Genomic DNA, 27475 nt, shown 5'->3' with positions numbered 1-27475 from the left:
TCCTTTGACCAAGCCAGCCGGGAATCTGCCGACCTTCAGGCCGGGGTTGCATCTGCCCCTTTGGGGTGGGTTGATGTCCCCAAGGAGAACGTCGGAAACCAGCCAGGACGCGTCTTCAGCCCAGGATGCTGGAGCGAGGAGGCTTCCGCCAAGGCGAGCACAGACAGGCGCGGAGCCCGGCCAGCTCTCCTCTCGGCGGAGGCGGGGGAGGCGGGGGGGCGAGGGGGCCGCTTGGGGGCCGCGTCCCCGCCCCCCGCCCAGCCCCCTCCCCCTCCCCCCCTCTTCCCCCCTCCCCGGCTGAAACCCGATCCCGGCCGTATATCCCCGAAGAGGCGGGCAGCGCTTCCCCCGGGGCAGCGTCCAGAGCCCCAGGACCGGCGCAAAGCGGAACCTCGCCGGACCAGGGACGATGCCACATCACGGCGAGCGCTGGCGGCGGCGGCTGCACGCGTGGCTGGCGGCTGCCTTCGCGGCCATCGGCGTCCTGGCGCCCGCCACCTCCTCGCTGGCCGGACCGGCTCCTCCGGGTAGGGGAAAGCCGCCGAGGTGGGGGGGGTGGGTGAGTGGGGGGGTGGTCTTCGGCGCCCCGAGGAACTCCCAGCCCCCTTCGTCGGGGCTGGGGCTGCGTGGGAAGGGGCGGCCCCGGAGGACAGCTTCCAGGTCGGACCCTGCCCCGCGTGGGAGCACTTTTCCCGAGTTTTGCAGGGTGGGTGAGTGGGTGGGTGGTCTTCGGCGCCCCGAGGGACTCCCAGCCCCCTGGTCGGGGCTGGAGCTGCGTGGGAACGGGTGGCTCCGGAGGCCAGCTTCCAGGTCGGACCCTGCCCCGCGTGGGAGCACTTTTCCCGAGTCGTGGAAGGATGGTGAGTGGGTGGGTGGTCTTCGGGGCCCCGAGTGACTCCCAGCCCCTTCATGGGGGCTGGAGCTGCGTGGGAAGGGGCGGCCCCGGAGGCCAGCTTCCAGGTCGGACCCTGCCCCGTGTGGGAGCATTTTTCCCGAGTTTTGCAGGGTGGGTGAGTGGGTGGGTAGTCTTTAGGGCCCCGAGTGACTCCCAGCCCCATGGGGGCTGGGGCTGCGTGGGAAGGGGCGATTCCGGAGACCAGCATCCAGGTCGGACCCTGCCCCGCGTGGGGAGCACTTTTCCCGATTCTTGGAGGGAGGGTGGGTAGAGAGCAGGTCCAGCCGGCAGACGAGGGGGGGTGGGTGGGAAAGAGGGGATCCCCACCTTTTCAGCAGCCCGGGGAGGGGAGGCGAAGTCCCGAACTGCGACCCCCTCTCCACCCCCTCCCGACTTCCTGCCGCCGCTTCACGGGTGGGCTAAGAGGCAGAAGGGAGGCAGGAGCCCCCGAAGGGGGTCCCACGCGGGTCCTTGCAGCCCCGCGGAAGAACGGGCAAGGCCGGCCGGGGCTTGGCAAAGCCGGGGCAAGCTGGCGGGGGGGAGAGGCCCCAAGAGTAGCCCAGCCCAGCGCAGCATCTGCTTGGGCCCCGGGCGGAGCAGGATGCCACCTGGCCCCTTCCCCGAGGATGGGCTCCAGCTCCGGTGACCCATCCGGATTGGATCCTGCGACGTTACCCCGAGGCGCGTGGATTCGCCCTTCGCTCCTAGGGCGCAGCGCTTCCCACGGTGGGGGGGGGCTCCTGGTGGGGCCGGAAGCGGCGAGGTTAAGATTAAGTGGTTGAAGAGGATCAATGGGGGGTGAGGAGGAGGAGGAGGAGGAGAATTAGAAATGGAGGAGAACTGTGGGGTGCTTGCTACTCTCTGAGCTTCCTTGTTTTCTCGCAGTTTCTTACCCAAACGAGGTAACATCATCAGTGCTGGAAGAGAGGGGTGTTTGCAGAGAGGAGGAGGAGGAGGAGGGGAGGAGGAGAAGGAGGAGGAGATGGAAATGGAGGAGATGGAGGAGAACTGTGGGGTCCTTGGTGCTCTCTGAGCTTGCTTGTTTCCTTGCAGACGTTTCATGACCCAAGGAGGTAACATCATCAGTGCTAGAAGGGAGGGGGGTTTGCAGAGAGGAGGAGGAGGAGGAGGGGGAGGAGGAGGAGGAGGAGGAGATGGAAATGGAGGAGATGGAGGAGAACTGTGGGATTCTTGGTGCTCTCTGAGCTTCCTTGTTTTCTTGCAGACGTTTCATTACCCAAACTAGGTAACATCATCAGTGCTAGAAGAGAGTTGGGAGGAGAAGAAGAAGGGAAATTGGGAGGAGGAGGAGGAGGAGGAGGAGGAGGAGGAGGAGGAACACAGATAGTCCTCACAACCGTTCATTTAGTGACCATTTGAAGTTACAACAGCAGTGAGAAAAGCGACTGAGGACCTTGTTTCCCACACTTACAACCCTTACAGCGTCCCCAGGGTCAGGTGATGCAAAGTCAGACCTTTGGCACAACTGACTCCTGTTTATGACCGTTGCTTCTGACAAGCAAAGTTCAATGGGGTGGGGGGGAGAGGGGACAGAGTCTAATTCTATTGGCTTTCCAAAGCCAATAGGAATTGTCCAGGCTGTCTCTGCCCTGCTGAGCCCGCCAAAAGTCCCATTCTGCAAATGGTGCTGCACCAGTTGAGTAGTCCTCGACTTACGACTGGTTGGGGGGGTTGCGTCATTAAAAAGGTTGAGAACCACTGATCTACAATAACACCCAACAAAAATAGTTGTGGCGTGAACTTTATCTTTCTTTTAAAAATTCTTTGAATGTTCCACCAAATCTTAATCCAAAAACTTTTTATATTTCTACAAGTCCACCAAACAGGAAAAGAGGTTGCCATCCAAGCTACCACATCTCCAGCCTTTGGGCTGTAAATGGGGGCCCCTGGGGTTTTTCAAAGATGCTTGAGGTCAGTTTTCCTTCCCCCCCCCCCTTCCACCTCCCATGGCTTGGCAGAGGAAGGGGGGGAGGCCAAAGTGGGCCTTTCCTTGGATTTCAGCCCGGTCACTTCCAGTGGATGAGCTGAGACTGAGAGAGTCGTCTGCCTTTCCTTTGTCTGCCTTTTCTGGGCAGGCCAAGCGAAGCAGCTCTTTGGGGACGGGTTTCCTCCCATTTTGGGTGGACCCAAGGGGACAGTCCCCCTTCTACCCCCCCCCTCCCCCCATTCCTCCCGGTCATTCATCTAATTGCGGTTGACCAGCAGCAGAAATCACAATGGCTTCCTGAAGAGTTTGTGCTTCTCCTTCTCTTTGGAAGACAATTCCCCCCTGCTGGAGAGCAACAGTGGTACCTCTGGCACACACACACACACACACACACACACACACACACACACACACACACAGAAGGTCGGGGTAGGGCGGGCACATGTGTCCCCCTGCTTCGCTTCTCTGTTTCAGCCTGGCCTCCTGGGATGGGCAGCTTGGTAGCCCTGGAGGAGGAGAAAGGCAACGGCTTTGGCAACCCTTAGGAGACAGGATGGGGCCTCTCATTTGAAAAGAACAATAGAGGAGAGCTCAGCTCCCTCCCTCCCCCCCCCTCTCTCTCATTTTTACATTTACTTATTTACTTACTTACTTACTTACTTACTTACTTACTTACTTACTTATTTACTTACTTCCATGAATCCTATTGCAAAGTACTGGATGGTTGGGGCACCTGATGGAACATCAGTGGATGTCTTTCCTATTCAGTCTCAGACAGATGGGTCATAGACAGACAGACAGAGATGGATGGATAGATAGAGAGATGTGATAGATGATGATGATGAGAGATGGATGGATGGATGGATGGATGGATGGATGGATGGATGGATGGAGAGAGAGACAGAGAGACAGATGATAGACAGACAATGGATGGATAGATAGAGATAGAGAGATGTGATAGATGATGATGATAGATGGATAGATAGATAGATAGATAGATAGATAGATAGATAGATACAGAGAGAGAGAAAATAGATATAGATAGATAGGTAGGTAGGTAGGTAGACAGACAGACAGACGGACAGATGCTAGACAGACAGAGATAGATGGATGGATAGATAGACAGAGATAGAGAGATGTGATAGATGATAGATAGATAGATAGATAGATAGATAGATAGATAGAAAGCTAGATAGATAGATAGATAGATAGATAGATAGATAGATAGATAGATATAGACAGAGGGAGAAAGAAAATCGATATAGATAGGTAGGTAGGTAGGTAGACAGAGAGAGACGGACAGATGATAGACAGAGAGATAGATGGATGGATAGAGGTAGAGAGATGTGATAGATAGATAGATAGATAGATAGATAGATAGATAGATAGATAGAGATACAGAGATACAGAAATGATAGAGATAGATAGACAGACAGATATACAGATATAGAGATAGATAGGTAGATAGATAGATAGATAGATAGATAGATAGATAGATAGATAGATAGATAGATAGAAATCTTTATTGGCCAAGTTTGATCAGACACACAAGGAATTTGTCTCCAGTGCATAAGCTCATAGTGTACATATAACCAGCAAGTAATAGGCCATAGGTCATAAACCATAGTTACAATCATTAATCATAAGTTACAAAGAGCAACTGATAAATCTTAAGAATCCAACAGGAGAAGGAAAGGTGAGAAGATTGGAAAAGATGAGAAACGAGATAGTGCTGTGGGAATTAAGTGTTCAGCAGAGTGATGGCACGGGGAAAAAAAAAACTTTATGTCTAGTTGTTTTGGCATGCAATGCCTTATAGCAGGATCCTGAGAGAAGAAGCTGAAACAGTTTACGTCCAGGATGTGAGGGGTCTGTAGATATTTTCACAGCCCTCTTTTTGACCTGTACAATATACAGGTCCTCAATGGAAGACAGTCTAGTTGCGATAAGGATCCTTTGCAATTCTCTTAGTCTGGCTCAAGCAACTTAACTTGCTGCAAGACACTCATATTGTGCTACCCTCCCCACCACCACCCCTCCCCGTTTCCCTCTCCCCCCATTTTAAGTTACAGAGTTTTCAAGTCACAGCTATGGTTAGTTTGTGGTCTGTTCATGGTCTGCCGCATGCTTGCTCTTCACCCTGGGAAGAGAAAGAAGTGCAGAATTAAAGCAAGCGAAAAATAACGTCAGACATATTGGTTTAATTTCTTGGTGTGTCTGAGAGGCATTCCAGAGTCTGATGCTCAGGGTAAATCTCTTTCGGGTGCCCCAAATATCCCCTGTCTTCCCCAAAGCTGAGTTTCCATGCTCTCTGATGATGCTCTATGTGCTTTGACCCTCTTAGCTCCCGTCCATTCAGGGGTGGGCAACCTTGGCTCTTTGATGACCGGTGGACTTCAACGCCCAGAATTCCTGAGCCAGCCTGGCTCAGCTTGGAAGCCTCTCCCTTTCCCCTCAGCATGGCTGGCTCAGGAATTCTGGGAGTTGAAGTCCACCAGTCATAAAAGAGCCAAGGTTGTCTACCCCTGGGTTACACGGAGTGTGTGTGGGGCACCGTCCGTCATTGTTGAATAACTTTTTCATTACAAGCAGGCCTTGACGTAGGAGCACAATTGAAGCCCCCAAATTTAGGTAGCTAAGTGAGAAATTTTAAAAGTGAGTTTCCCCCCCCCCATTTTTACGACTTTTCTTGCCATCATCGGGGCAAAATAGAGCTGGAAGGGACCTTGGAGGTCTTCTAGTCCAGCCCTCTGCTCAAGCAGGAGACCCTATATCAGGGGTGTCAAACTGCTAGCCCGCAGGCCGGTTGCATCATACGGAGACTGCGCCCACGCCAGCTCTGGCAACGCAAAAAAAGTCACAATATGTCACATGACGCAGCGAGTTTGACACCCGTGCCCTATACTATTCCAGACAGGTAGCTGTCCTTAAAAATCTCCAGTGATGGAGCACCAACAACTTCTGGTGGCAAGCTGTTCCACTGGTTAATTGTTCTCACTGTTAGGATAGGTTAGGTTAGTCTAGGCCAGGGATAGGCAACCTTGGCTCTTTTATGACTCATGGACTTCAATTCCCAGAATTCCCGAGCCAGCCATGCTGAGGGGGCAGGAAAAGGTTTCCAAGCTGAACCATGCTGGCTTAGGAATTCTGGGAGTTGAAGTCCACCAGTCATAAAAGAGCCAAGGTTGCCTACCCCTGGTCTAGGAAGCTCACCGCTTAGAACAGGAGGACTTAGGCCAGGGGTAGGCCACCTTGGCTCTTTTATGACTCGTGGACTTCAAGTCCCAGAATTCCTGAGCCAGCCATGCTGAGGGGAAAGGGAGAGGTTTCCAAGCTGAGCCATGCTGGCTGAGGAATTCTGGGAGTTGAAGTCCACCAGTCATAAAAGAGCCAAGGTTGCCTACCCCTAGTCTACGTTAAGTAAGTTAAAAGTGAAATTAAGAATACGCTCAAAGGCACACCTGAAAGGCCCAAACAGGGTCCAGCTTCTTTTCATTCACATCCTCATAAAATAGGGAAATCACTTTTGAATCTCTCTGAGAAAATGTTTCCCACTAGAGGGGAGCAGAGATCCATGCTTTGTTTCAGCTCCGCTTCCGGAGGTTCGGCTTCTCCTTCTGGTTCAAAAGCCAATCCCCTGAAAGTACTAACACTGATGGGAATGGCGTAGCTTTGACCGGGTGGAAGCGTGCCCAGTCCTGGGATGCTCCTGGTTGCTGGCCAAACGAGAAAGCTTCCCCCTCAGTAGTCTCCACTCAGAGTGGAGAGTATGGGGGATCAGAAATAATTGATCAGTGGGAAAGGGAGGAGGTATCAGCCTGGAATGCAGCACCGACTCCCCTGCCTATCTTTTCATGAAATTTAGCAACAGGGGAGGAAACGGAAGACTCTGGCAGCTGTTCTCTCTGCCACCAAACGGAATTTGCTCACAGTAGAAGACTTCAGGCTGAGGAAGAATTGCTTAAGTACTCACTCCGCTGTGTCGTTTAATGAAGAGGAGTGACATGATAAGCAGGGTTCCAATATCTCAGGGGTTGCCCCAAAGAAGAGGGAGTCAAGCTCTTCTCCAAAGCCCGTGAAGGCAGGACAAGAAGCAACGGATGGAAACTGATCAAGCAGAGAAGCAACCTAGAACTAAGGAGAAATTTACGGACAGTGAGAACAATTAACCAGTGGAACAGCCTGCCTCCAGAAGTTGTGGGTGCTCCAACACTGGAGGCTTTTAAGAAGAGATGAGACAACTACTGATCTGAAATGGTATAGGGTCTCCTGCCTGAGCAGGGGGTTGGACTAGAAGACCTCCAAGGTCCCTTCCAATTCTGTTGTTCTGTAAAGGTCTCCTGCTTGAGCAAGGGGTTGGACTAGAAGACCTTCAAGGTCCCTTCCAACTCTGTTGTTCTGTTATTCCAAAGTTATAGGTGTCTTATTTGGGCATGCCAAGGAATGTGCCAGGTGGGCAGTCTTTTCCCATGGATCCAGTCGTAGCAAGTTTGCTCTTTTGAAGGGAGAAAAACAAGTATTGCATGATCAGTCTGAGAACACAGCAAGAGTAGTTCCCAGGATGTCTGATCACAGGATACTCCTGTGTGCCCAGCCCAGAAGGTCAGCACTAGCAATTGGACAGCACCCTTGAAGCCCTGTCAAGATGGAGATAGGTGGAATGGAATGGAATGGAATGGAGTAGAGTAGAGTAGAGTGGAGTGGAATGGAGTGGAGTGGAATAGAATGGAATAGAATATGGAATAGAATATGGAATGGAATAGAATAGAATAATGGAATAGAATAGAATAGAATAGAATAGAATAGAATAGAATAGAATAGAATAGAATAGAATAGAATAGAATAGAATAGAATAATGAAGAATGGAATAAACAGAATAGAATAATGAAGAATGTAATAAAGAACAGAACAGAATAGAATAGAATAGAATAGAATAGAATAGAATAGAATAGAATAGAATAGAATAGAATAGAAATTCTTTATTGGCCAAGTGTGATTGGACACACAAGGAATTTGTCTCCGGTGCAAAAGCTATCAGTGTACATTCAAGCAATAAGTGATAAATCCTGATCACAGTCATCATAACAATGCATTCATCATAAATCATAAGGTACAACAATTAGGGATAGTCATAGGATACTAAAATAAGCCATCAACATAAATCATACTAGGATACTAAATAAAAACGATATAAATTGTAAGATACAAGCAACAAAGTTATAGTCATAAGTAGTTTGGTTGATAGGTAATATGAAAATGACAATAATAATAATATTAACGCAGTAATACAGCCTTACTAGATAGTTTGACAGTGTTGTGGGAATTAGTTGTTTAGCAGAGTGATAGCATGGGGGGAAAACTATCCTTGTGTCTAGTTGTTTTATTATGCAATGCTCTATAGCAGAGGTCTTCAAACTTGGCTCTTTCATGACTTGTGGACTTCAACTCCCAGAATTCCTCAACCAGGCACGCCTGGCTGAGGAATTCTGGGAGTTGAAGTCCAGAAGTCATAAAAGAGCCAAGTTTGAAGACCCTTGCTCTATAGTGTCATTTTGAAGGTAGAAGTTGAAACAGTTTGTGCCCAGAATGTGAGGGCATCTGCAGATATTGTCATAGCCCTCTTTCTGTAAACAGGTCCTCAATGGAAGGCAGGAAGAAGACTTGGAGAATGAGAAGAAGGCCTGGACCACAAAAGCCACACTGTTTGGCACCTGGTCAGAGGGTGGAGTGCAGTGCCTGTCCGAGTTGTCTTGATTACATAATTGTCAATGCTGCTAACATTGGATGTTTTTGCTTTGTCAACATATGGAGATGCACATTCTTATGTTTTACTCTTAGAATTAGAGTTAGAATTAGATGATACTGGAGGGTGGGAGGAATGTCCATGGGAGTTTAGTTAGACATAACAATACTGTAACCAGTATGAGAATCAAGGTTTTTGAAATAAGAGATGATAAGAAATGGCCGGCTGGAGAACTGGAGGGAGAGTCTGCATTTCAAACTAATTGGAGAATGTGATTTATGACTGTTAATTGGAGGAGGGAATTGTGCTTTGATACTATGTGCTCAGGGGAGGGGAATTTAGTTTTTGGCTTCGATTATGTAAGTGCCAATGCCATGCTTCTCGAATAAAGATTCTTTAAGGTAAACAATGCCTCGAAGTTCTTTGAAGAGTTTCATCCGTCGGAACCATGACAACGATTCAGAGAATTCTCCAGACCTTGTGGTTTTATTGGTTAAATAATGTTTCTTGTGAATAAGATCAACTCCCAAACTCACACCGTCGGACACACCAGCATCTGGCAAACCATTGGAAACGTATCGATAATTCTCGTCATTAGTCTTTGTCTGCTTCCAGGTAGTTCTTGATCGATTATTAATAGCTTCTCCTTTCTTCCAGAAAACTGCGTGGACATCGGCTTGGGCTCTTGTAATGATGTATCTTATTCAAAAACGACGTATCCCAATTTACTGGATCAGAAAACCCGAGAGGCGATTGAATTCAGTTCCGAATACGTCTTGGTGAGTGTCCTTCACAACCTGCTACAGGGAGAATGCAATCCTGACCTGCGAATCTTGAGTTGCTCCATTATGGCTCCGAAGTGTGATAACGGCACGGTCGTCAAGCCTTGTCGAAGGGTGTGCGAAACCCTGAGAAAAAATTGCCTGCCTGCCTTCGACGCAATTGAAATGGCCTGGCCGTATTTCCTGGACTGCGACCGCTTCTTTGTGGGCGAAGCGGAAGGATGCTTCAATCCTCTGGAGAAGCTGCGAGGTAAGAGGCCAAGCCAGGTGGGTCTCCATGCTTGGGAAGACTCAATGTAGTTCCTTCCAGAAGTGATTTTGACTGGACGCCAAGATTTAGTTTGAATCCTTGAATCTAGGGAGTTGACTTTGACTTGACTCAAGTTGACTCCCAAGGTGAATTTGGTCAACTGACTTGCCAACCTTAACTCTTTAAGAAGGAAATCTGAGAATTTGGTCAACAATCAGGTATTAAAGGTCTATGGAGATTCCCCGTCATCCAGATCATGGTTGTCCCAAAGGTGCTTTTCCAGGAGGCAATTGGACTTTCTTGTTTTTCTTTGAAGACATTTCACTTCTCATCCCAGAAGCTTCTTCACCTCTGGCTGGATGGTGGGGAATGGAAGGATTTATACTCCTTGCAGACAGCTGGTCGTTTGCCTTCTTTTAGAGAGTTGTTGAGACCACTTGGAGGTTCACCTGTGTCCTTAGGGTCACCTGAGGAGTGGTGCAAATGGGTGTGGAGCTTCTTGGCTGCAGGATATTTTCTGTCTTGGGTCCCTTCACAGTTGGAGATGGGCGCAGGCGGTTGGGGATAAGTCCATGTTGAGAATGAGGTAAAGGCTTCAACGACGCTCTAAAAGAAGGCAAAGGACCAGCTGTCTGCAAGGAGTATAAATCCTTCCATTCCCCACCATCCAGTCAGAGCTGAAGAAGCTTCTGGGATGAGAAGTGAAACGTCTTCAAAGAAAAACAAGGGAGTCCAGTTGCCTCCTGAGAAAGCACCTTTGGGACAATTAGGGGTTAAGCTGTTGGCCATTGTACCAATTGACTGCTTATTGATTTAGCTGGTGCCAACTCATCTTGAAGTAGCACCAGCCCGTCCAATCATTGCAAACCAGTTGTGAAATGGAATAACCACGTCTAGTGAGGGACGAAGGATGGAGAGCTCCTTCAGCTTGGTTAGCAAAATCCCAATGGGTCCCAGTGCCTGTAAACGGGCGCAGAATAACACGTTTCCACATGCCCTCTCCAACAACTTTTCTTTTAATAACCCAATCAGGACCCACTGAACAGGACCAGAAGCATTTTAGGGAATGATCAGGAAGAAGTGGGAGGCAGGATGGGCCCAAAGCTCTTCTTTTGAGGGATCTTCTGGAAATTAATACTCTTCCCCCTCCTGTAACACCAACTTTGAGGAATGACCTCAATATGCAGTTGATATATATTCCATTCTTGACCCGGGTTGAACAAGCAATGTTGTTGAAGTATCTAGAGCCAGGGGTCCCCAAGCCCTGGTCCGTGGACCAGCACCGGGCCACGGCATGCCAGCAACCGGTCCGCACAAACAAGCAAAGCCCCATCCACGGGATGCAGGCAACACACAAAACCACGCACCCTCCAGTCCGCAGAAAAACCTCTCTCCATGGAAGCAGTCCCTGGTGCCCAAAAGGTTGGGGACCTCTGATCTAGAGGCTGTTGGGGTCTTTTGGGGTGGGGAGGAACAAACTCCGAGTCAAATCTAAGTAAGTTCCTCCATTTTTTTAACCCAGCATGGCCGTATTCCTTAAAGCCCCAAATGGCTACTGAAGGATCTTTGCTTGGCCCTTTGAAGATGCCCATTTGGACATACTCACTGCCTTCTGCTCCACCTTGGCTGAATGCTCAGGGGAGAGGTCCCCCCCCTTCTCCAATATCCTCAGCCTCTCTATAGTCAACTTTATTGTCTCACCAATGTCTTAGAAATTTATTTTAGTGTCTATCCCAGGGGTAGGCAACCGTGGCTCTTTTATGACTGGTGGACTTCAACTCCCAGAATTCCTGAGCCATCATGGCTCAGCTTGGAAACGCTCCCTTTCTCCTCAGCATGGCTGGCTCAGGAATTCTGGGAGTTGAAGTCCACGAGTCCTAAAAGAGGCAAGGTTGCCTACCCCTGGTCTATCCAGTTCTCTTCGTGAAACTAGAGATTTACTACTTATGTGTGTCTGTGTGCATGTCTGTGTTTACACACACCACACACATACATATATGTAAAAATCTCTTGTGGGATTCCTTTGCAGCCTAATGGCTAAGTTTATACCTCATACCAAGCTTTGCTTTTTTTTTTTTTTTTGACAAATGGCCACAGAATTTTATTTAATTAAAAAAGGGGGAGCTATCACATTCTCCTCGGCGAAGGCTCGCGTTGCAATCTTTCCTACTAAATCATAGATCAGTTAGTAAATCCTCCTTGCAAAAAAAAAAGAAAAGAAGAAGAAGAATTAAAGAAAATAGATAAATACATATTCCATGTTCTTTGGCACTGTTTCTGGAGAAAATGACAGAAATTTGAGGTACCAAATGAAATCCAAATTACGATTTGGGTTCTGCTGGTCCTTGTTGCTCAGAGGTTCTTCCTCCGTCTCATGTGGGATCGAGATGTGGCCTTCAATTTTTCCATTTTTTCCCTCCCACCCATCCCTGCCCCCCAAACCTAAGATCCAGATGACAGATCTGAAATACTGAGAATTAACCAAGCCTTGCCTTTGTTAAGCAAGGTTCAATGGATTCACGTGTCGCGTCAAGTCAGAAAGCATGGTTTACAAACCGCATGGATGGGTTCGTATGACATCCGAAGCCAAAGCACAGATTACCGTATGGGGCACTGAGGTATCTGAACCCAATAAAATGCACCTGCTTATTGATTTAAAGAAGAATGTCTGAGATCTTGGTTGTGTTGTTTGTAGGTGGCTGAGAAGATGTGGTTTTCATGTGAGTCGCAGTGGGATGGGTTGGCATTTTAAAGGATGAGACGTAAGAAGGGAGAGTCCAGTTTTGTTCCCCTGCCATGAAATCATCCGGCTTTCAGAGGGATCCCATTCTTCGGTGGGATCCTGTTCTCCAGCACTGGAGACGGAGAATCCACCAATGGGTTGAGACTGTATTCCTGCCCAATCAGATCAGTCAGCCAAAGTTGCCATGCCCGTCCTGGACCACGAGATCCCCAGTCTTGACTGATCTCGCCCAGTGACCAGACGTGCAATTTTGGCTCTTAGGCAGGTACAGTCTCTCTCCTTTTGGTGGATTATCTTCCAGTAGCTGAGAGTTGGTAGCAAGTAATTGGACTCAGTTTATTTGGTCTACTGCTAAATTTTTAAATTTTAAACTTCCAAAGGAGTCTAAAACTCCTATCCCCACGGGGGGATATCACCCTTGATAGAGAAGGGAGAATTCCCTACTCCTCTCCCCAAGACAACGCCCTTTCTCCAAACCCTGGTTGGGTCGTGTGCAAGTATGCAACATGATGGTTAGGACTCCGGGTGTTTTGAGTACAGGTTGATCTCAGGGTGGCTCTTGGTTAAGGTTGTCCCAGCTTGGCTAGCAGGGGCAACGGGCTGTTGTTTGTGAACGGCTAACTAACCGTGATCTACCTCCGTGGCTTTGAATCTCAACCCACCTTGCCTCCCTGAAGGGGAAATAGAATTTGCTGAGGAGGCCCTGAGGGAAGCTCCAGCCTCCATTCAGTTCGCCCACCACTCCTTCCCGCAAATGGTGAAAGTTTTGAAGAAGGTGGTCTCCAGATGTCCCCACATCGCCCGATTGTCCAGCATTGGACGCAGCTTTGAAGGAAAAGACCTCTTTGTGATTGAGTTCTCCACCAGCCCCGGGAACCACGAACTGCGTGAGCAAGACAAGGATGCTTGCAAGGCATTCGCCTGCACCTCTGGTCTCCCCCTCCCCTCCTCTTCCTCCTCTTCTTTCTCCTCCTCCTCCTCCTCCTCCTCCTCCTCTTTCTCCTCTTCTTTTTCCTGCTCCTGCTCCTCCCCCCTCCTGTACCTGCTCCTCCTTCCTTCTCCCTCTCTTCCCCTCCTCTTCCTCCTTCCTTTCTTCTTCTTCCTCCTCACTCTCCTCTTCCTCTTCCTTCCCTCTCCTTCCCCCCTTCCTTCTCCTCTTCTTCCTTCCCCTCCTCTTCCTCTTCCTTCCCCTCTCCCTCCTTCCCCAGCTTCTCCTCCTCCTCCTCCTCCCTTTCCTCTTTCTCCTCTTCTTTTTTCTGCTCCTGCTCCTCCCCCCTCCTGTACCTGCTTCTCCTTCCTTCTCCCTCTCTTCCCCTCCTCTTCCTCCTTCCCTTCTTTTTCTTCCTCCTCCTCACTCTCCTCTTCCTCTTCCTTCCCCCTTCCTTCTTCTCTTCTTTCTCCTCTTCCTCCTTCCCCCCCTCTTCCTCTTCCTTCCCCCCCTTCCAGCTTCTCCTCCTCCTCCTCTTTCTCCTCCCCTCCACTTCCTCTTCCTGCTTCTCCTCCCCCCTCCTCCCCCTCCCCTTCCTCCCCCTCCTTATCCCCCTCTCCCCTTCCTCCTCCTCTTTGGCTCTTCTTCTGTTCCTTTCCAGCCTCTTCCACCCTGGCCTGCTGCTTCCTTCTCAGAAAGCTGTTGTTTCTTTTGCCTCTGCAAAGGACAGCAACACAGTTGTGTGTGGGGTGGGAGGGAGGCGCTGAGTATAGTGCCAGAAGCCTTGGCTGGGGATAAGAAGTCAGCTGGGGAATATGGACGGTGCAGCCTCCCTGTCCTGGGCTCTTGATGGACTGAGGCACTCTGACATCTGTTTGCCAGATGTTGAGTCCTAATGGCGGGCCACCGTCCTGCCAGTTGGGGAGGGGGCCATTTGGGCAGGGCAGCTGAAGCCAAGCTGATCAGAGGCCACTGGCAGAAAAGTTGGCTGTTTGGGAGGCCTCCCCATCTCAGAACGGACTTCAGGAAGTGGCATCCATGTACTTCCGGCAGTCCGTTCTGAGCCTTGTGAAAAAGGGCTAAGGCATCAGCCGACTCGCCGAAGTCAACAAAAAAAAAAATTAGCTGCTGAATCCCACCACTGGCTGTCCTTTTTGAGTATCAGGAAGGTCTTCTGACGAAGCCTGTCCTGACTCGTCTCTCTCCACAGTCAAGCCGGAAGTGAAGTATATCGGCAACATGCACGGAAACGAAGTGGTGGGGCGAGAGATGTTGATCTACCTTGCCCAGTATCTGTGCTCTGAGTATCTTCTGGGCAACACCAGGATCCAGACCCTGGTCAACCACACTCGGATTCACCTTCTGCCTTCCATGAACCCAGACGGATACGAACTGGCCGCCGAAGAGGTAAGCGTCCCAATTGGGATCCAAAAGTTCTTACGTCCCTTTTGAAATCAGCCAAGGTGGGTTCGCCAGGAGAGAGAGAGCCTCATAAAGACATCCTAATTAGCCCCTTTGGAACTGATTGGAGTTTGAAAAAAATATCTCCAGACCGATTTTATGGTCAGTGGCCTGGCCAAGATTTCATGGGCTACTTCTAAAGCGCCTGAAGGCAGGACAAGAAGCAACGGATGGAAACCAATCAAGGAGAGAAACAATCTAGAACTAAGGAGAATTTTCCTGACAGTTAGAACAATTAACCTGTGGAACAGCTTGCCTCCAGAACAACTTCTGGAGGCATGTTGTTCCCCTGGTTAACTGTTCTCACTGTTAGGAAGTTTCTCCTTCATTCCAGGTTGCTTCTCTCCTTGATCAGTTTCCATCCATTGTTTCTTGTCCTGCCCTGAGATGCTTTGGAGAATAGAAGACTGCTTCTTCTTTGTGGCAGCCCCTCAAATGCTGCAAGACTGCTATCATGTCCCCCCTCGTCCTTCTTTTCTCTAGACTGGCCAAACCCAAATCTTGCAACCGTTCTTCGTATGTTTTAGTCTCCAGGCCTTCAATCGTCTTAGTTGCTCTTCTCTGCCCTTTTTCCAATGTCTCAACATCTTTTTGGTAAGGTGGTGACCAAAACCGGATGCAGTGTTCCAGGCCGTGGGTCTTACCAAGGTGTTAATACTTCATGTGATTTTGATCCTGTGCCTCTGTTTGTACAACGGGAGGCGTTAGCTTTTCTGGCTCCTGCCGCACAAGGCTGGCTCGTGTTTAAGTGATCGTCCGCTGGGACTCCAAGGTCCCTCTCACAGTGACTGTTTTGGACCCAGGTCACTGTGAGAGGCACCTTGGAGTCGCAGTGGACAACCTAGCCGTGTATTATGTGACACAATCATCAAAATCCCTTTGTGGTAGAATGAATGTTTCAGGGCATCCATTCTTTCAGGCTACCCTCTGAATTCTCGCTTGTTCCTCTGCTAACAGGGCGCCGGCTATAACGGGTGGATCAACGGGAGGCAAACAGCTCAGAATCTCGATCTCAACAGGAATTTCCCAGATTTGACCTCTGAAGCTTACAGACTTGCAAAGATCCGAGGGGCTCGGATGGATCACCTCCCTATTCCACAATCTTACTGGCTGGGCAAGGTGGGAAACTGCAAGCACACACAGGGTAGAGTCTATCAAAATAAAAAATACAGAGTTGGAAAAGGTCATCTAGTCCAACCCCCTGCTCAAGCAGTAAACCCTCTACCATTTCAGACAAAGGATTGTCCAGTCTGTTCTTAAAAGCTTCCTGTGTTGGGGCATTCACCGCTTCTGGAGGCAGGTTGTTCCACTGCTTAATTGTTCTGTCTGTCCACTATTCCAAAGTCCAACACTGGATCCCTAATGTAGGAAAAAGCGGTGGTTGTTCCAGTACAAATTTTTAACTAGCAAATCTTAAAATGACCCATTTTTAATTTCACAGACCGTCGCAACTCGTACTGGGGCTCAGGTTTTCTTTTAAAGCCATCTAGAGCCCACCTCCCTATATTTTATATCAATGGGCATTTCTGAATAGCAATAACACTTAGACTTATATACCACTTCACAGTGCTTTACAGCCCTCTCTGAGCGGTTTACAGAGTCAGCATTTTCCCTCGAACAATCTAGGTCCTCATTTTACCAACCTCAGAAGGATGGAAGCTTGAGTCAGCCTTGAGCTTCTCAGGATCGAATCCCTTGCAGTGAGCAGAGTTAGCTTGCACTATTGCATTCTAACCACTGCACCCTCATGGCTCTTGATATATATATATATATATATATGTGTGTGTGTGTGTGTGTGTGTGTGTGTGTGTGTGTGTGTGTGTATATATATAGAGAGAGAGAGAGATTGTAAATAGACAGAAGAGAGAGAAAGAAGATAGATAGATAGATAGATAGATAGATAGATAGATAGATAGATAGATAGATGATAGTTAGCAATAGCACTTAGACCAGGCATGTCAAACTGCCAGCCCACAGGCCAGATGCGTCACACTGAAACCGTGCCCACCCCATTGCCGGCAATGGAGAAAAAATCGCGATACATTGCGATACATCATGATATGACGTCATGAGTTTGACATGCCTGACTTAGACTTATATACTGCTTCACAATGCTTTACAGCCCTCTCTAAGCAGTTTACAGAGTCAGCCTATTTGCCCCCCCCCCGCAACAATCTGGATCCTCATTTTACCGACCTCGGAAGGATGGTAGCTTGAGTCAACCTTGAGCTGGTCAGGATCGAACTCCTGGCAGTGGGCAGAACTAGCCTGCAATACCACATTCTAACCACTGCACCATCATGAATCTTGAGGTAGATAGATAGATAGATAGATAGATAGATAGATAGAGCGATAGATAGATAGTGATAGACAGATATTGTAGATAGACAGAAGAGAGACAGAGAGATAGACAGATAGATGATAGATAGATAATAGTTCGCAAAAGCACTTAGACTTACATACCGCTTCACAGTGCTTTACAGCCCTCTCCAAGTGGTTTACAGAGTCAACCTATGACCCCCAACAATCTGGGTCCTCATTTTACCGACCTCAGAAGGTTGGACGTCTGAGTCGACCTTGGTCCAGTCAGGATCGAACTGCTAGCTGTAGAATGCAGAGTCAGCCTGCAATACCGCCTTCTAACCACTGTGCCACCAGGGCTCTTTGAAGCATCCTTAGCCATCCTTTCTTCCTGTGATCCTTTTGAACCCAATTTTCAGGTGGCCCCAGAGACCAAAGCAGTGATGAAATGGATGAAGTCTGTGCCATTTGTGCTGTCTGCCAGTCTGCATGGGGGCGATTTGGTCGTTTCTTATCCTTACGATTACTCCGTCCACCCTACGGAAGATAAGATGTTTTCTCCAACCCCGGATGAGAAGGTAACGCCACGGGAATATGGTTTTAAAATACTCGACTAAAATATAAAGATAATAGGAACGAGGAAAAGAAAGGATGCATATTTTTCATTTTTTTGCCAAAGTGGAGCCCTCTGTCTCATTTTTTTCCTCCCCCTGTTTAAAAAAATTAGGCTTCACTCGCCATTCCCAAACGATGCCGTTTCACGAGGATGGAATCCAACAAACGGCAAGCAAATATTCATTGATGTACTTCTAATTAAATTAATTGGCCACCCGACTCCCGGGGACAGTTTATAGAGTTTTAGAAAATTAAAATGAGAAAACACACAGGAAACACCCCCCCCCAAAAAAAACCCAAGAAGGAACAACATCAAGTGGAACAAAAGAGAAAGAAGAAGAAGGGAGGGGGCGGTGGTCCTTGCCAACAGCCTGGTCAAAGAGCCATATCTTTAGTAGGGAGGTGGGGGCTATTCTGGCTGACCACTCCATGGCCCAATTCATCTTCTGCTCCCCAGTCTCTGGGGTTGTGAACAGACCACAACATTTACCCACAAAGAAAGGAGAAAAATGGGATGCTCTACATAGGGCTGCCCTTGAAAAGCTCCTGTTGGTGCAAAATGCAGTGGCCTGCATAGTTTTGTGCAGCGCTCAGTATGCCCATGTGTCACCTCTCCTGCAGAGAGCTGCCTGGCTTGCTGATTTGCTTCCGGGTGCAATTCAAGATGCTGGTTGTCACCTTGAAAGCCCTTCATGTCTTGGGACCAGGTTATCTGAGGGACCGTCTCTCGCTGGTCACGTCCACCTGACCCACTAGAGCGGGGAGGCCAGGAATGTTGGGGGTCCCATCTGCTAAGGAGGTCCATCTGGAGAAGAAGGGTCTTCTCCGTGGTGGCTCCCTCCCTGTTATTTTGAAGGACCATCATTTCCCAGTTATATCCATCTGACCCACTATAGCAGGGAGTCAGAGGATGTTATGGGTCCCCCACTTTAAGGAGGTCCAGTTGGTGGGACCCAGAAGAAGGGCCTTCTCCGTGGTGGCTCCCTCCCTCTGGAACATTTCCTGTTGTTGAGGCCACTGGGAGGATTATTGAACAGCCTTCTCTCAACAGAGGGGGGCATACGATACCATCTACCTCCAGTCTACCACACAGTCCTTTCAGCAGTTCCAAGAAGGCTCCACACCCATTTGCACCGCTCAGGTGACCTTGAGGAAACAGATAAGCCTCCAAGTGGCCTCAACGACTCTCTAAAAGAAGGCAAATGACCGGCTGTCTGCAAGGAGTATAAATCCTTCCGTTCCCCACCATCCAGCCAGAGCTGAAGAAGCTTCTGGGATGAGATGCGAAACGTCTTCAAAGAAAAACCAGAAACTCCAGTTGCCTCCTGAAAAAACAGCCCCTTTGGGATCTGAAGTGAGAGCTTTTCTTTCTGCAGAAGCCAGAGCTTTGCCTGGGGCTGTAGGTCAGCTGAGGGTCCCGTGGCTTTGGGAGACTTCTCGAAGGCAGCCCAGCACTGTGAACTGAATGCACGGAACATACCGGAGTTTGATCTACAAAGCAAATTTAATTAATCTCATTTTAGATGTTCAAGCTCCTTTCTAAAACCTACGCAGACGCGCATCCTGGAATCTCGGACAAATCAGAAATGCGTTGTGGTGGAAATTTCGTGAAACGAGGAGGCATCATCAATGGGGCTGAGTGGTACAGCTTTACCGGAGGTAAAACTTATATATATATGTATGTATGTATGTATGTATGTGTATATATATATATATATGTAGGTCTTTGGTTGTTCGGGTTTTCTCCCGCATAAAATTGGAAGTGTCTTGGCGACGTTTCGACGAAGTCCCATTCGTCATCTTCAGGCTGATGTTTTCAGCTTCGTGCTTCGAGCAGCAATGTGTGGTCTTAGCTCCCACCCAATCAGTTCATACCCCCACTGGCAGTTAAAAGGAAGAAACAGCTAAGACCACACATTGCTGCTCGAAGCACGAAGCTGAAAACACCAGCCTGAACCCGCGAAAACCTCAGAAAACCTTGACATTTTTTAACTGCTATACTGCAGTTTTACTTTTTACAATCTCTTTTGCCTTGCAGCCCCCAACTAGATCACTGCATAGTATGTAAACTGCCCAGGTTCTAATCCCATAAAGGGTGTGGCTAACTGACGAGAGCAGAATGAGCTCAAAATGGCCATCTTAGTCTCCCAATTTAATTCTTTAATTCTTTGTCAGAAAAAGATATTTGGATATATATATATATGTTTTCTAACTGGCCGTAGGAGGAAAACGCCTGGAGAAGGGGGGAAGTGCACGTCATCGCTCCATAAGTGAGAGAGAAAACCTACCACTTAAAAACGGGGGCTACCTCGGTGGAGCCATAGCCATCGAAAAACCCATATGTCTTGCTGGTTGTGTTAATGCAGGCATGCATAATTTACAAGGCCCCCCGAACCAAAAGACAGTCTGGCTGCTGCATACGAGAGCCTGCGACCGACCAACTCCATTTCCGACATCTTGGGCAGGCAGCAAAACCAGCCTCACGATGATCGCAAAGGAGGGCTAATCGGGTCCAGCAAGAAACTTTCTGATGACTTCAGAAGGGGGGGGGAAACCCCTCAATGTTTTGTAGACCAGGGTCTGTGGACCAGTCTGTTTTGTAGACCCCCGGTCTGTGAACCGGTACCAGGCCGCAGTATGCCAACAACTGGTCCGCACAAGCCCCATCCGCGGGATGCAGGCAGTACACAAAACCACACACTCTCCGGTCCGCAGAAAAACCTCCCTCCACGGAACTGGTCCCTGTTGGCCCAAAGGCTGGGGGTCGTCTGTTGTAGATGCTTGCCTAAAAAAACAGACCTTCAACTGGAGGATCCCCTGCTTGGCTGAGCCTGGCCCATGGCTGGTGCCATTGTCTGCGTGTTTGCAGTGATCCAGCTGATTCCTGACCTGGCTGTGAAGGCGCTGGGTGTGTGTGTCTTATTTGTGGTATCTGTTCTAGATAATCCTTACTTGCAATTTAGTGACCGTTTAGTGACCGTTCAAAGCTCTGAAAAAAGGAACTTAGCACCGTTTTTTACACTAATGTCCATTGCCACATCCCTGCGGTCACGTGATCAGAATTCAGACGCTTGGCCACTGACTCATATTTATGACGGATTGCAGCATCCCCGGGGGTCACGTGATTTTGGTCTCCGTTGTGCTCATACGTCGAGGACCACCTTTGTGCACATTTGGAACTGGGTGTGACTTAAGCCAGCCTTAGCTTATTTTCGAATCGTTCTTGAATACCAGTTGGCGGTGTAAATTTATTCCCCCGTGGTGTGTGCCCGACACTCTTTTTAAAACCTAAAGGCAGGTAGTTCAGAAAATCTTTTACACAGCGTGCGTTGTTGATGTACCATTTGTAACTCCGCCATTCAGATGCACAATCTCAGCGCCTCTGATGTGGTAGATTGTGTAGCATTATCCCTCCACAGCATGCCCTGAAGATCAGGCATATCCACAAGCGCTTTAATTTTTATGTGCTTGTGAGTGAACTGCGTATGCTACTAATGTTATGCCACTTACAATTCAGAATTGTTTCCCCAATTTTATTATTCCCGTTTTAAAAAATAGTTTGGATAAAGACATGCTTAAAAGGTATCGATTGATCAGCCTTTTAGTGTCCTTCTTTTTCCAGGAATGGCAGATTTTAATTATCTCCACACAAACTGTTTTGAAATTACTTTGGAGCTTGGATGCGAGAAGTTCCCTTTGCCTGATGAGCTGTACAAACTGTGGCACGAGAACAAGGAGGCCCTTTTGAAATTCATGGAAATGGTACCTCTTTTTTTTCCCCTCGACTTCTCTCTTCTTTCTGTCACAGACGTCTCCACCAAAACAAGAGTTTGTTCACATTTGCAGTCAGTGGGAACAGAACAGAATAAAATATGTAAAGGATAGGATAGGATAGGATAGGATAGGATAGGATAGGATAGGATAGAATAGAATATGGAAAGAATAGAATAGAATAGAATAGAATAGAATAGAATAGAATAGAATAGAATAGAATAGAATAGAATAGAATATGGAAAGAATAGAATAGAATAGAATAGAATAGAATAGAATAGAATAGAATAGAAAATAGAATAGAATAGAATAGAATAGAATAGAATAGAATAGAATAGAATAGAATAGAATAGAATAGAATAGAATAGAATAGAATATGGAAAGAATAGAACAGAACAGAACAGAACAGAACAGAATAGAATAGAATAGAATATAGAATAGAACAGAACAGAATAGAATAGAATATGAGTGTGGAGCCTTCTTGGAACTGTTGAAAGGACTGTGATGTATTTAAAAGACAAAGTCCACTCTTTTGAAGACAAGTCCACATTTTGGACAGAGAGGACCGCTGGTTTGAAAGAAGGGTCAAAGTCAAAATTGTCAAAATTGTACAGCTCTCCCTCAACAGAGGGGAGGGATATGACATCCTCTATCTCCAGTCTACCACACCGTCCTTTCAGCAGTTCCAAGAAGGTCCACCCCCATTTGCACCACTCAGGGGACCCTGAGGACACAGACAAAGCTCCACGTGGCCTCAACGACCCTCCAAAAGAAGGCAAATGACCAGCTGTCTGCAAGGAATATAAATCCTTCCCTTCCCCACCATCCAGCCAGAGTTGAAGAAGCTTCTGGGATGAGAAGCGAAATGTCTTCAAAGAAAAAGTCCAGTTGCCTCTTGAAAAAACACCTTTGGGATAGACTTCATATGATTGTCCGCATAATAATTTCCTTGTTTTGCTGCCCTAAAAATAGAAGCATTTGTAGGGACTTGGAAAGGCCATCCATCCATCCATCTTCCTGGATCTCAGTTTGTCTTCTCTGGTGGACATTTTCATCTGTCTTACCTAATAAGTTCTGTCTGGAGGTTCTCCTCTGAGAGCTTTTGGAGTCACCAGCCCAGCTGAGTTTTCTAAAAAGGTGATCAGAGCAGGAACCGCCACCAATTCCACCGAAGGGACACAAGACCATCTTTGCTAAGTAATAGTAGTAAAGTTAGAAGGGACCTTGAAGGTCATCTAGTCCAACCCCCTGCTCAGGCAGGAAACCCTACACCATTTCGGACAAATGGCTGTCCAGTTTCTTCTTAAAAACTTCCAGTGTTGGAGCATTTACTGCTTCTGGAGACAGGCTGTTCCACTGATTAATTGTCCTCACTGTCAGGAAGTTTCTCCTTAGTTCTAGGTTGCTTCTCTCCTTGATGAGTTTCCACCCGTTGCTTCTTGTCCTGCCTTCAGGTGCTTTGGAAAATAGCTTGATTCCCTCTTCTTTGGGGCAGCCCCTGAGAGATTGGAAGACTGCTATCATGTCCCCCCTTGTCCTTCTCTTCGTTAAACTAGACATACCCAATTCTAGCAACTGTTCCCAGTCTCTTTCACCCAGAACATGGCTTTTCAGACAATTGAAACGCTTTCCGCAGCCGCAAATCCAGCTCGTGCTTTTACCTTTCAATAAAATAGGATTCCGTTTGGTTTTAAGCTTGTCTTCAGCTAATCTGTTCCGTAAATCCAAATGGAAGTGGATTACGTCTACTTGAAGCCTCAGAGAGGGGGGGGGGAATCCTATATTAGCCGTGACTGTGCCAACCCACTCCTATTGTATATAGTCGTCGGCTGTTATCCCACCCACCCCATCAGCCCTGACCTCACCTCCCCAGGGAGCAATCAGACTTAAAAGCAACAAGATTAAGCAAAAGGATCACGGGCTCATTTCACACCCCCTTGTTCAAATGGCTTGTCTCTCTTTTTTTTTTCCTTTTTTTTTTTTCCATTGCCCTAGAGACAGGGAGATTTTGTGCACAATGATACATCTTCAGCTGGTAAAATTTGCAGGCAATGCCAATCTCGTCCCAAAGACTGGGTGCCTGGCAAAGACCAGACAGAATTTCTCCTGCACTCATAATGTCCCCTTTTCAGGAGGCAACTGGATTTCCTTTGTTTTTCTTTGAAGACGTTTCGCTTCTCATCCCAGAAGCTTCTTCAGCTCTGATTGGATAGTGGGGAATGGAAGGATTTATACTCCTTGCAGAAAACTAGTCATTTGCCTTCTTTTAGAGCAGGGGTTCTCAACCTGTGGGTCGGGACCCCATTTGGGGTCGAACGACCATTTCACGGGGGTCGCTAAACAACGCAGTCCGCCATTTTTTTCCCCTTTTCCTTAGCTGTGCTACTCCCTTTTATTCTATTGGCTTTTGAAAGCCAATAGAATAGACCAATGATTCTCAACCTTTCTAATGCCGTGACCCCATAATACAGTTCCCCATGTTGAAGACAATATCAATTTTGGGGGGGGGCTACTAAAAACAGCAAGGGAACATATCACAGCCATTTCTTAAGACTTTAGCATTCATGAACTAGAATTCTGTCATTAAATCGGTTGGACAGCAAAGGGAAGCCCACACAACCTCTTAGAGTAGGAAATGGATGATGGGTGTGAAGAGAAATGAGGAAGGAACATAAAAGAATCACGACTTAATCACCTTCTTCTGATTCTGGGCAGGTTCACCGTGGCATAAAAGGAATTGTATCTGACAAATTTGGAAACCCAATCAAGAACGCCCGGATTTCAGTGAAAGGCATCCGCCACGATATTCTTACAGGTAACAAATTTGGAGAAGCAAACTTTTGGGTTTAGATTTTTCCCCTCTGGAATGTTACGCAACCTTTCGCCTGGAAAACAAACTATTGTGTTGATTGATTCACCTATTTTTGCATCCCAACTTATTCCACTTACAAAATCCAAAAACAATAAATGTTACCTTTGAAAAGGGGGGGGGGGAAACAACCACAGAATTAAAACACATTCCAGAAATATCTTATGTTAGTATCTCCAGTAATCCAGCAACGCAGACCTCTCTTGATGAGCACATTTGAAAACTCCAAGCAGCTTGATTTCGTGATTTAAGCGCCCTATCCGGAGCCAACACAGAGTTCTCTCTGCCTCTTTCATATCTCATTACACAGTGTTCCCTCATTTGTTGATCAATAAATTATTTAAGTGCACTTTCAGCCTTGGATAATGTTCTACAAGCGTCCGAATGTTGGTCGGGTGACGATGGGGCGGCTGCAAAAGTCACAACTTTGAAACACGGTCCTAAGACCCCTTTTTCAGCGCCGTTGTAACTTTGAACGGTCGCTAAAGGAACCGTTGTAAGTCAAGGAGCAACCTGTATTTTAGCCTCCGTGGTTCCAAGCAGAATTTTATTTGATTTTTTAAATAAATGTTTTATTAATTTTCTATTTTCACAAACAAGCGCTCAATAGACAACATGATAACTGAATCCATTAGTAATTCGGTGATACATACAATAGGGGCCAAAATTGTGGAAACCTTTTGGGAAAAGTGTATTTTTTGAGGTCTGATGGCTAATAACACCACTTTTTTGGGGGGGGGGGAATAGTACCATAAAATTATATATCAATGGAAAGATAATTTAATCAAGAATGTAATGCAACAAAGTTTGTTCAATTGTCTGTACTGTATCCTATGAAAAGTTATAGCTGAATAACCAGAAAAAGGAAGCACAACTTGCTTAGGTTGATCTCAGGTAGCTTTCCTTCATCTGACTGTAGCCAATGAGCATGAGCTTTTAGAGAGCCAATCAGGTGTCCTCTTCTTTTGCCAATGAGCCAATCAGATCACAGTAGGATCCAGTTATTGATGTCCTGTATTGAAGCTGAGAGGAGGACATTGGTCAGTGTGTTATATGATCGCTATCAAGTTGGTGGGGGGGTTTTTTGTGTTCTTTCATTCAGTGAGCTTGTAAAATGTAATAAAATGTAATAAAATTAAAAGTAATGGTGCAAAGAGTTGACTGGTTGCCCAGAAACGATGTAAAATAGTATTCTTAAGTGAGCAAGGCTACAGTTATAAAGAAATGAGAAGAAAAATGGGTGGAAACTTAACCAAAGGTGGTTACTGCTTCTACTGTACACTTTTCCCAAAAGGTTTCCACAATTTTGGCCACTACTGTATAAGCAGAATTTTAAAGACGAAAGAAGGTAAGTTCAAAGCCCCGAATTTGGGTTCTGCCATAGGCAAAGTAAAACCGGAACGAATGTCCCAGAAGTTCAAATTGGACTATCCCTGTCCTTTAAATTGAGATGGTACGGTGTTGTGGTTCCAGCTAATGAAACATTCCAAAGAACTTCCAGGCATTGATTTTCCTAAAAGTCTTTTATTGTTACAAAATGTCGGCACAGGCACAACGGAGGGATGCTAGGATCTAAGTTCTCTTCCTCTGAGCAGTTCAATTATCAGCATGTTCCCTCCCTAAATTAGCCGTCATATCTCACATTATCCAATTAGTGTGAAGGTCAAATGTTTTCTTCCTCTTTCTTTCCCGGGCTTTACCCCCAACGCCCCTTCTGCTCTTTATTAACCCCCTATTTACCAGACAATTCTGCATATTGTCAAAAGCAAGAATATACAATATTTGCAGCGTTGACATACGGTTGTTTTTTGTTTCATTTTAGCGGATGACGGAGATTATTGGAGACTTCTGCCCCCTGGCACCTACATCGTGAGTGCCCAGGCCAGGGGCTACAGTAAAGTCCTGAAGAAGGTGACTTTGCCTGCAAAGATGATAAGAGCTGGTCGGGTCGACTTCATCCTGCAAGCCGTCAACGGAAAGTTTAGAAAACTTCCCGCGAGGCGGGCCTATGACCCTTTGGAAGACTTTGATCCTCATGCCCGGACAGAGTTAAGGAAGAACGAAGAGCGATCAGTCGGGGCAAGGGAGAAGCCTTGGTGGTGGCCATATTTCAGTTCTCTGAATCAGCAGAAACCTTTGTGGTTGCTGAAGCAGAGCTGAACTATTTTATCCTGCGCCCGTCCCCGGCTACGCTGGTGGTTCCCAGTGGTATTTCCATTGCTACCTGGCCCAGAACTGGAATGGAATGGGACTCTGTTGATCTAACATGGCTTCTCTTATCCTTTCCTGCATTTCGTTTTCTCCTCTGCATTAAAATTTGCTATGTATTAAAATTTTTAAAAAAACTCAATGTAGTGGTTGTTTCCATATTACGGTGTTTTCCTCCTTCCAATGTCATTAGTCACCAGACTGATTATTTCTCAACGACTAGAGAGTGTGCTTTAAAGTTTGTGATCCCTTTTGACATTTCCAGGAATAATAATAATAATAACAACAACAACAACCACTTGAACACCATTGGCATTGACAAATTTGCCATTAGTCAATTGCAAAAGGCGGCCATACTAGGAACCGCCTCCATCCTGCAACGATATCTGTAATAACATCATACATCCACATCTGCCTATCCCAGGTCCTTGGGAAGGACTCGATAGGTAGACAAAATGCCAAATCCAGTCTGAACATCTGGCTGACTGTGCAATGATTAATAATAATAATAATGAAGAAGAAGAAGAAGAAGAAGAAGAAGAAGAAGAAGAAGAAGAAGAAGAAGGAGAAGGAGAAGGAGAAGGAGAAGGAGAAGGAGAAGGAGAAGGAGAAGGAGAAGGAGAAGGAGAAGGAGAAGGAGAAGGAGAAGGAGAAGGAGAAGGAGAAGGAGAAGAAGAAGAAGAAGAAGAAGAAGTTGGAAGGGACCTTGGAGGTCATTGAGTCCAACCCCCTGCTCAGGCAGGAAACCCTATACCATTTCAGACAAATGGCTGTACAGTCTCTTCTTAAAAACTTCCAGTGTTGGAGCATTCACCGCTTCTGGAGGCAGGTTGTTCAGCTGGTTAATTGTTCTGACTGTCAGGAAGTTTCTCCTTAGTTCTAGGTTGCTCCTCTCCTTGATTAGTTTCCATCCGTTGCTTCTTGTCCTGCCCTCAGGTGCTTTGGAGGATAGCTTGACTCC

At 47.2% G+C, this 27475-nt stretch overlaps 1 protein-coding gene across 3 annotated transcripts; it reads left to right on the top strand.

Annotated features, from left to right (window-relative positions):
* Positions 1-391: 391 nt before the first annotated feature.
* CPZ (carboxypeptidase Z) lies at positions 392-26601 on the top strand. Of its 3 annotated transcripts, none has more exons than XM_039361544.1 (10): positions 392-527; positions 9244-9618; positions 13039-13248; positions 14500-14696; positions 15708-15869; positions 17471-17629; positions 19190-19325; positions 21289-21428; positions 24153-24252; positions 26129-26601. In XM_039361544.1, exons 1-10 carry the CDS (start codon positions 410-412, stop codon positions 26464-26466), a joined length of 1935 nt encoding a protein of 644 aa, XP_039217478.1. In that variant the 5' UTR covers positions 392-409; the 3' UTR covers positions 26467-26601. The 3 variants fall into 3 exon arrangements, with proteins under 3 accessions (XP_039217478.1, XP_039217479.1, XP_039217480.1); XM_039361545.1 differs by lacking the exon at positions 392-527 and adding an exon at positions 7157-7295; XM_039361546.1 differs by lacking the exon at positions 392-527 and adding an exon at positions 7821-7953.
* Positions 26602-27475: the final 874 nt, after the last annotated feature.

The sequence above is a fragment of the Crotalus tigris genome, unplaced genomic scaffold (genome assembly GCF_016545835.1).
Source record: "Crotalus tigris isolate CLP2741 ecotype Arizona unplaced genomic scaffold, ASM1654583v1 scf7180000019298.7629538967:1458412, whole genome shotgun sequence".
NCBI lineage: Eukaryota > Metazoa > Chordata > Lepidosauria > Squamata > Viperidae > Crotalus > Crotalus tigris.
Note: the sequence above shows the minus strand (reverse complement) of the source record. Positions and strands in the feature narration are given on the sequence as shown.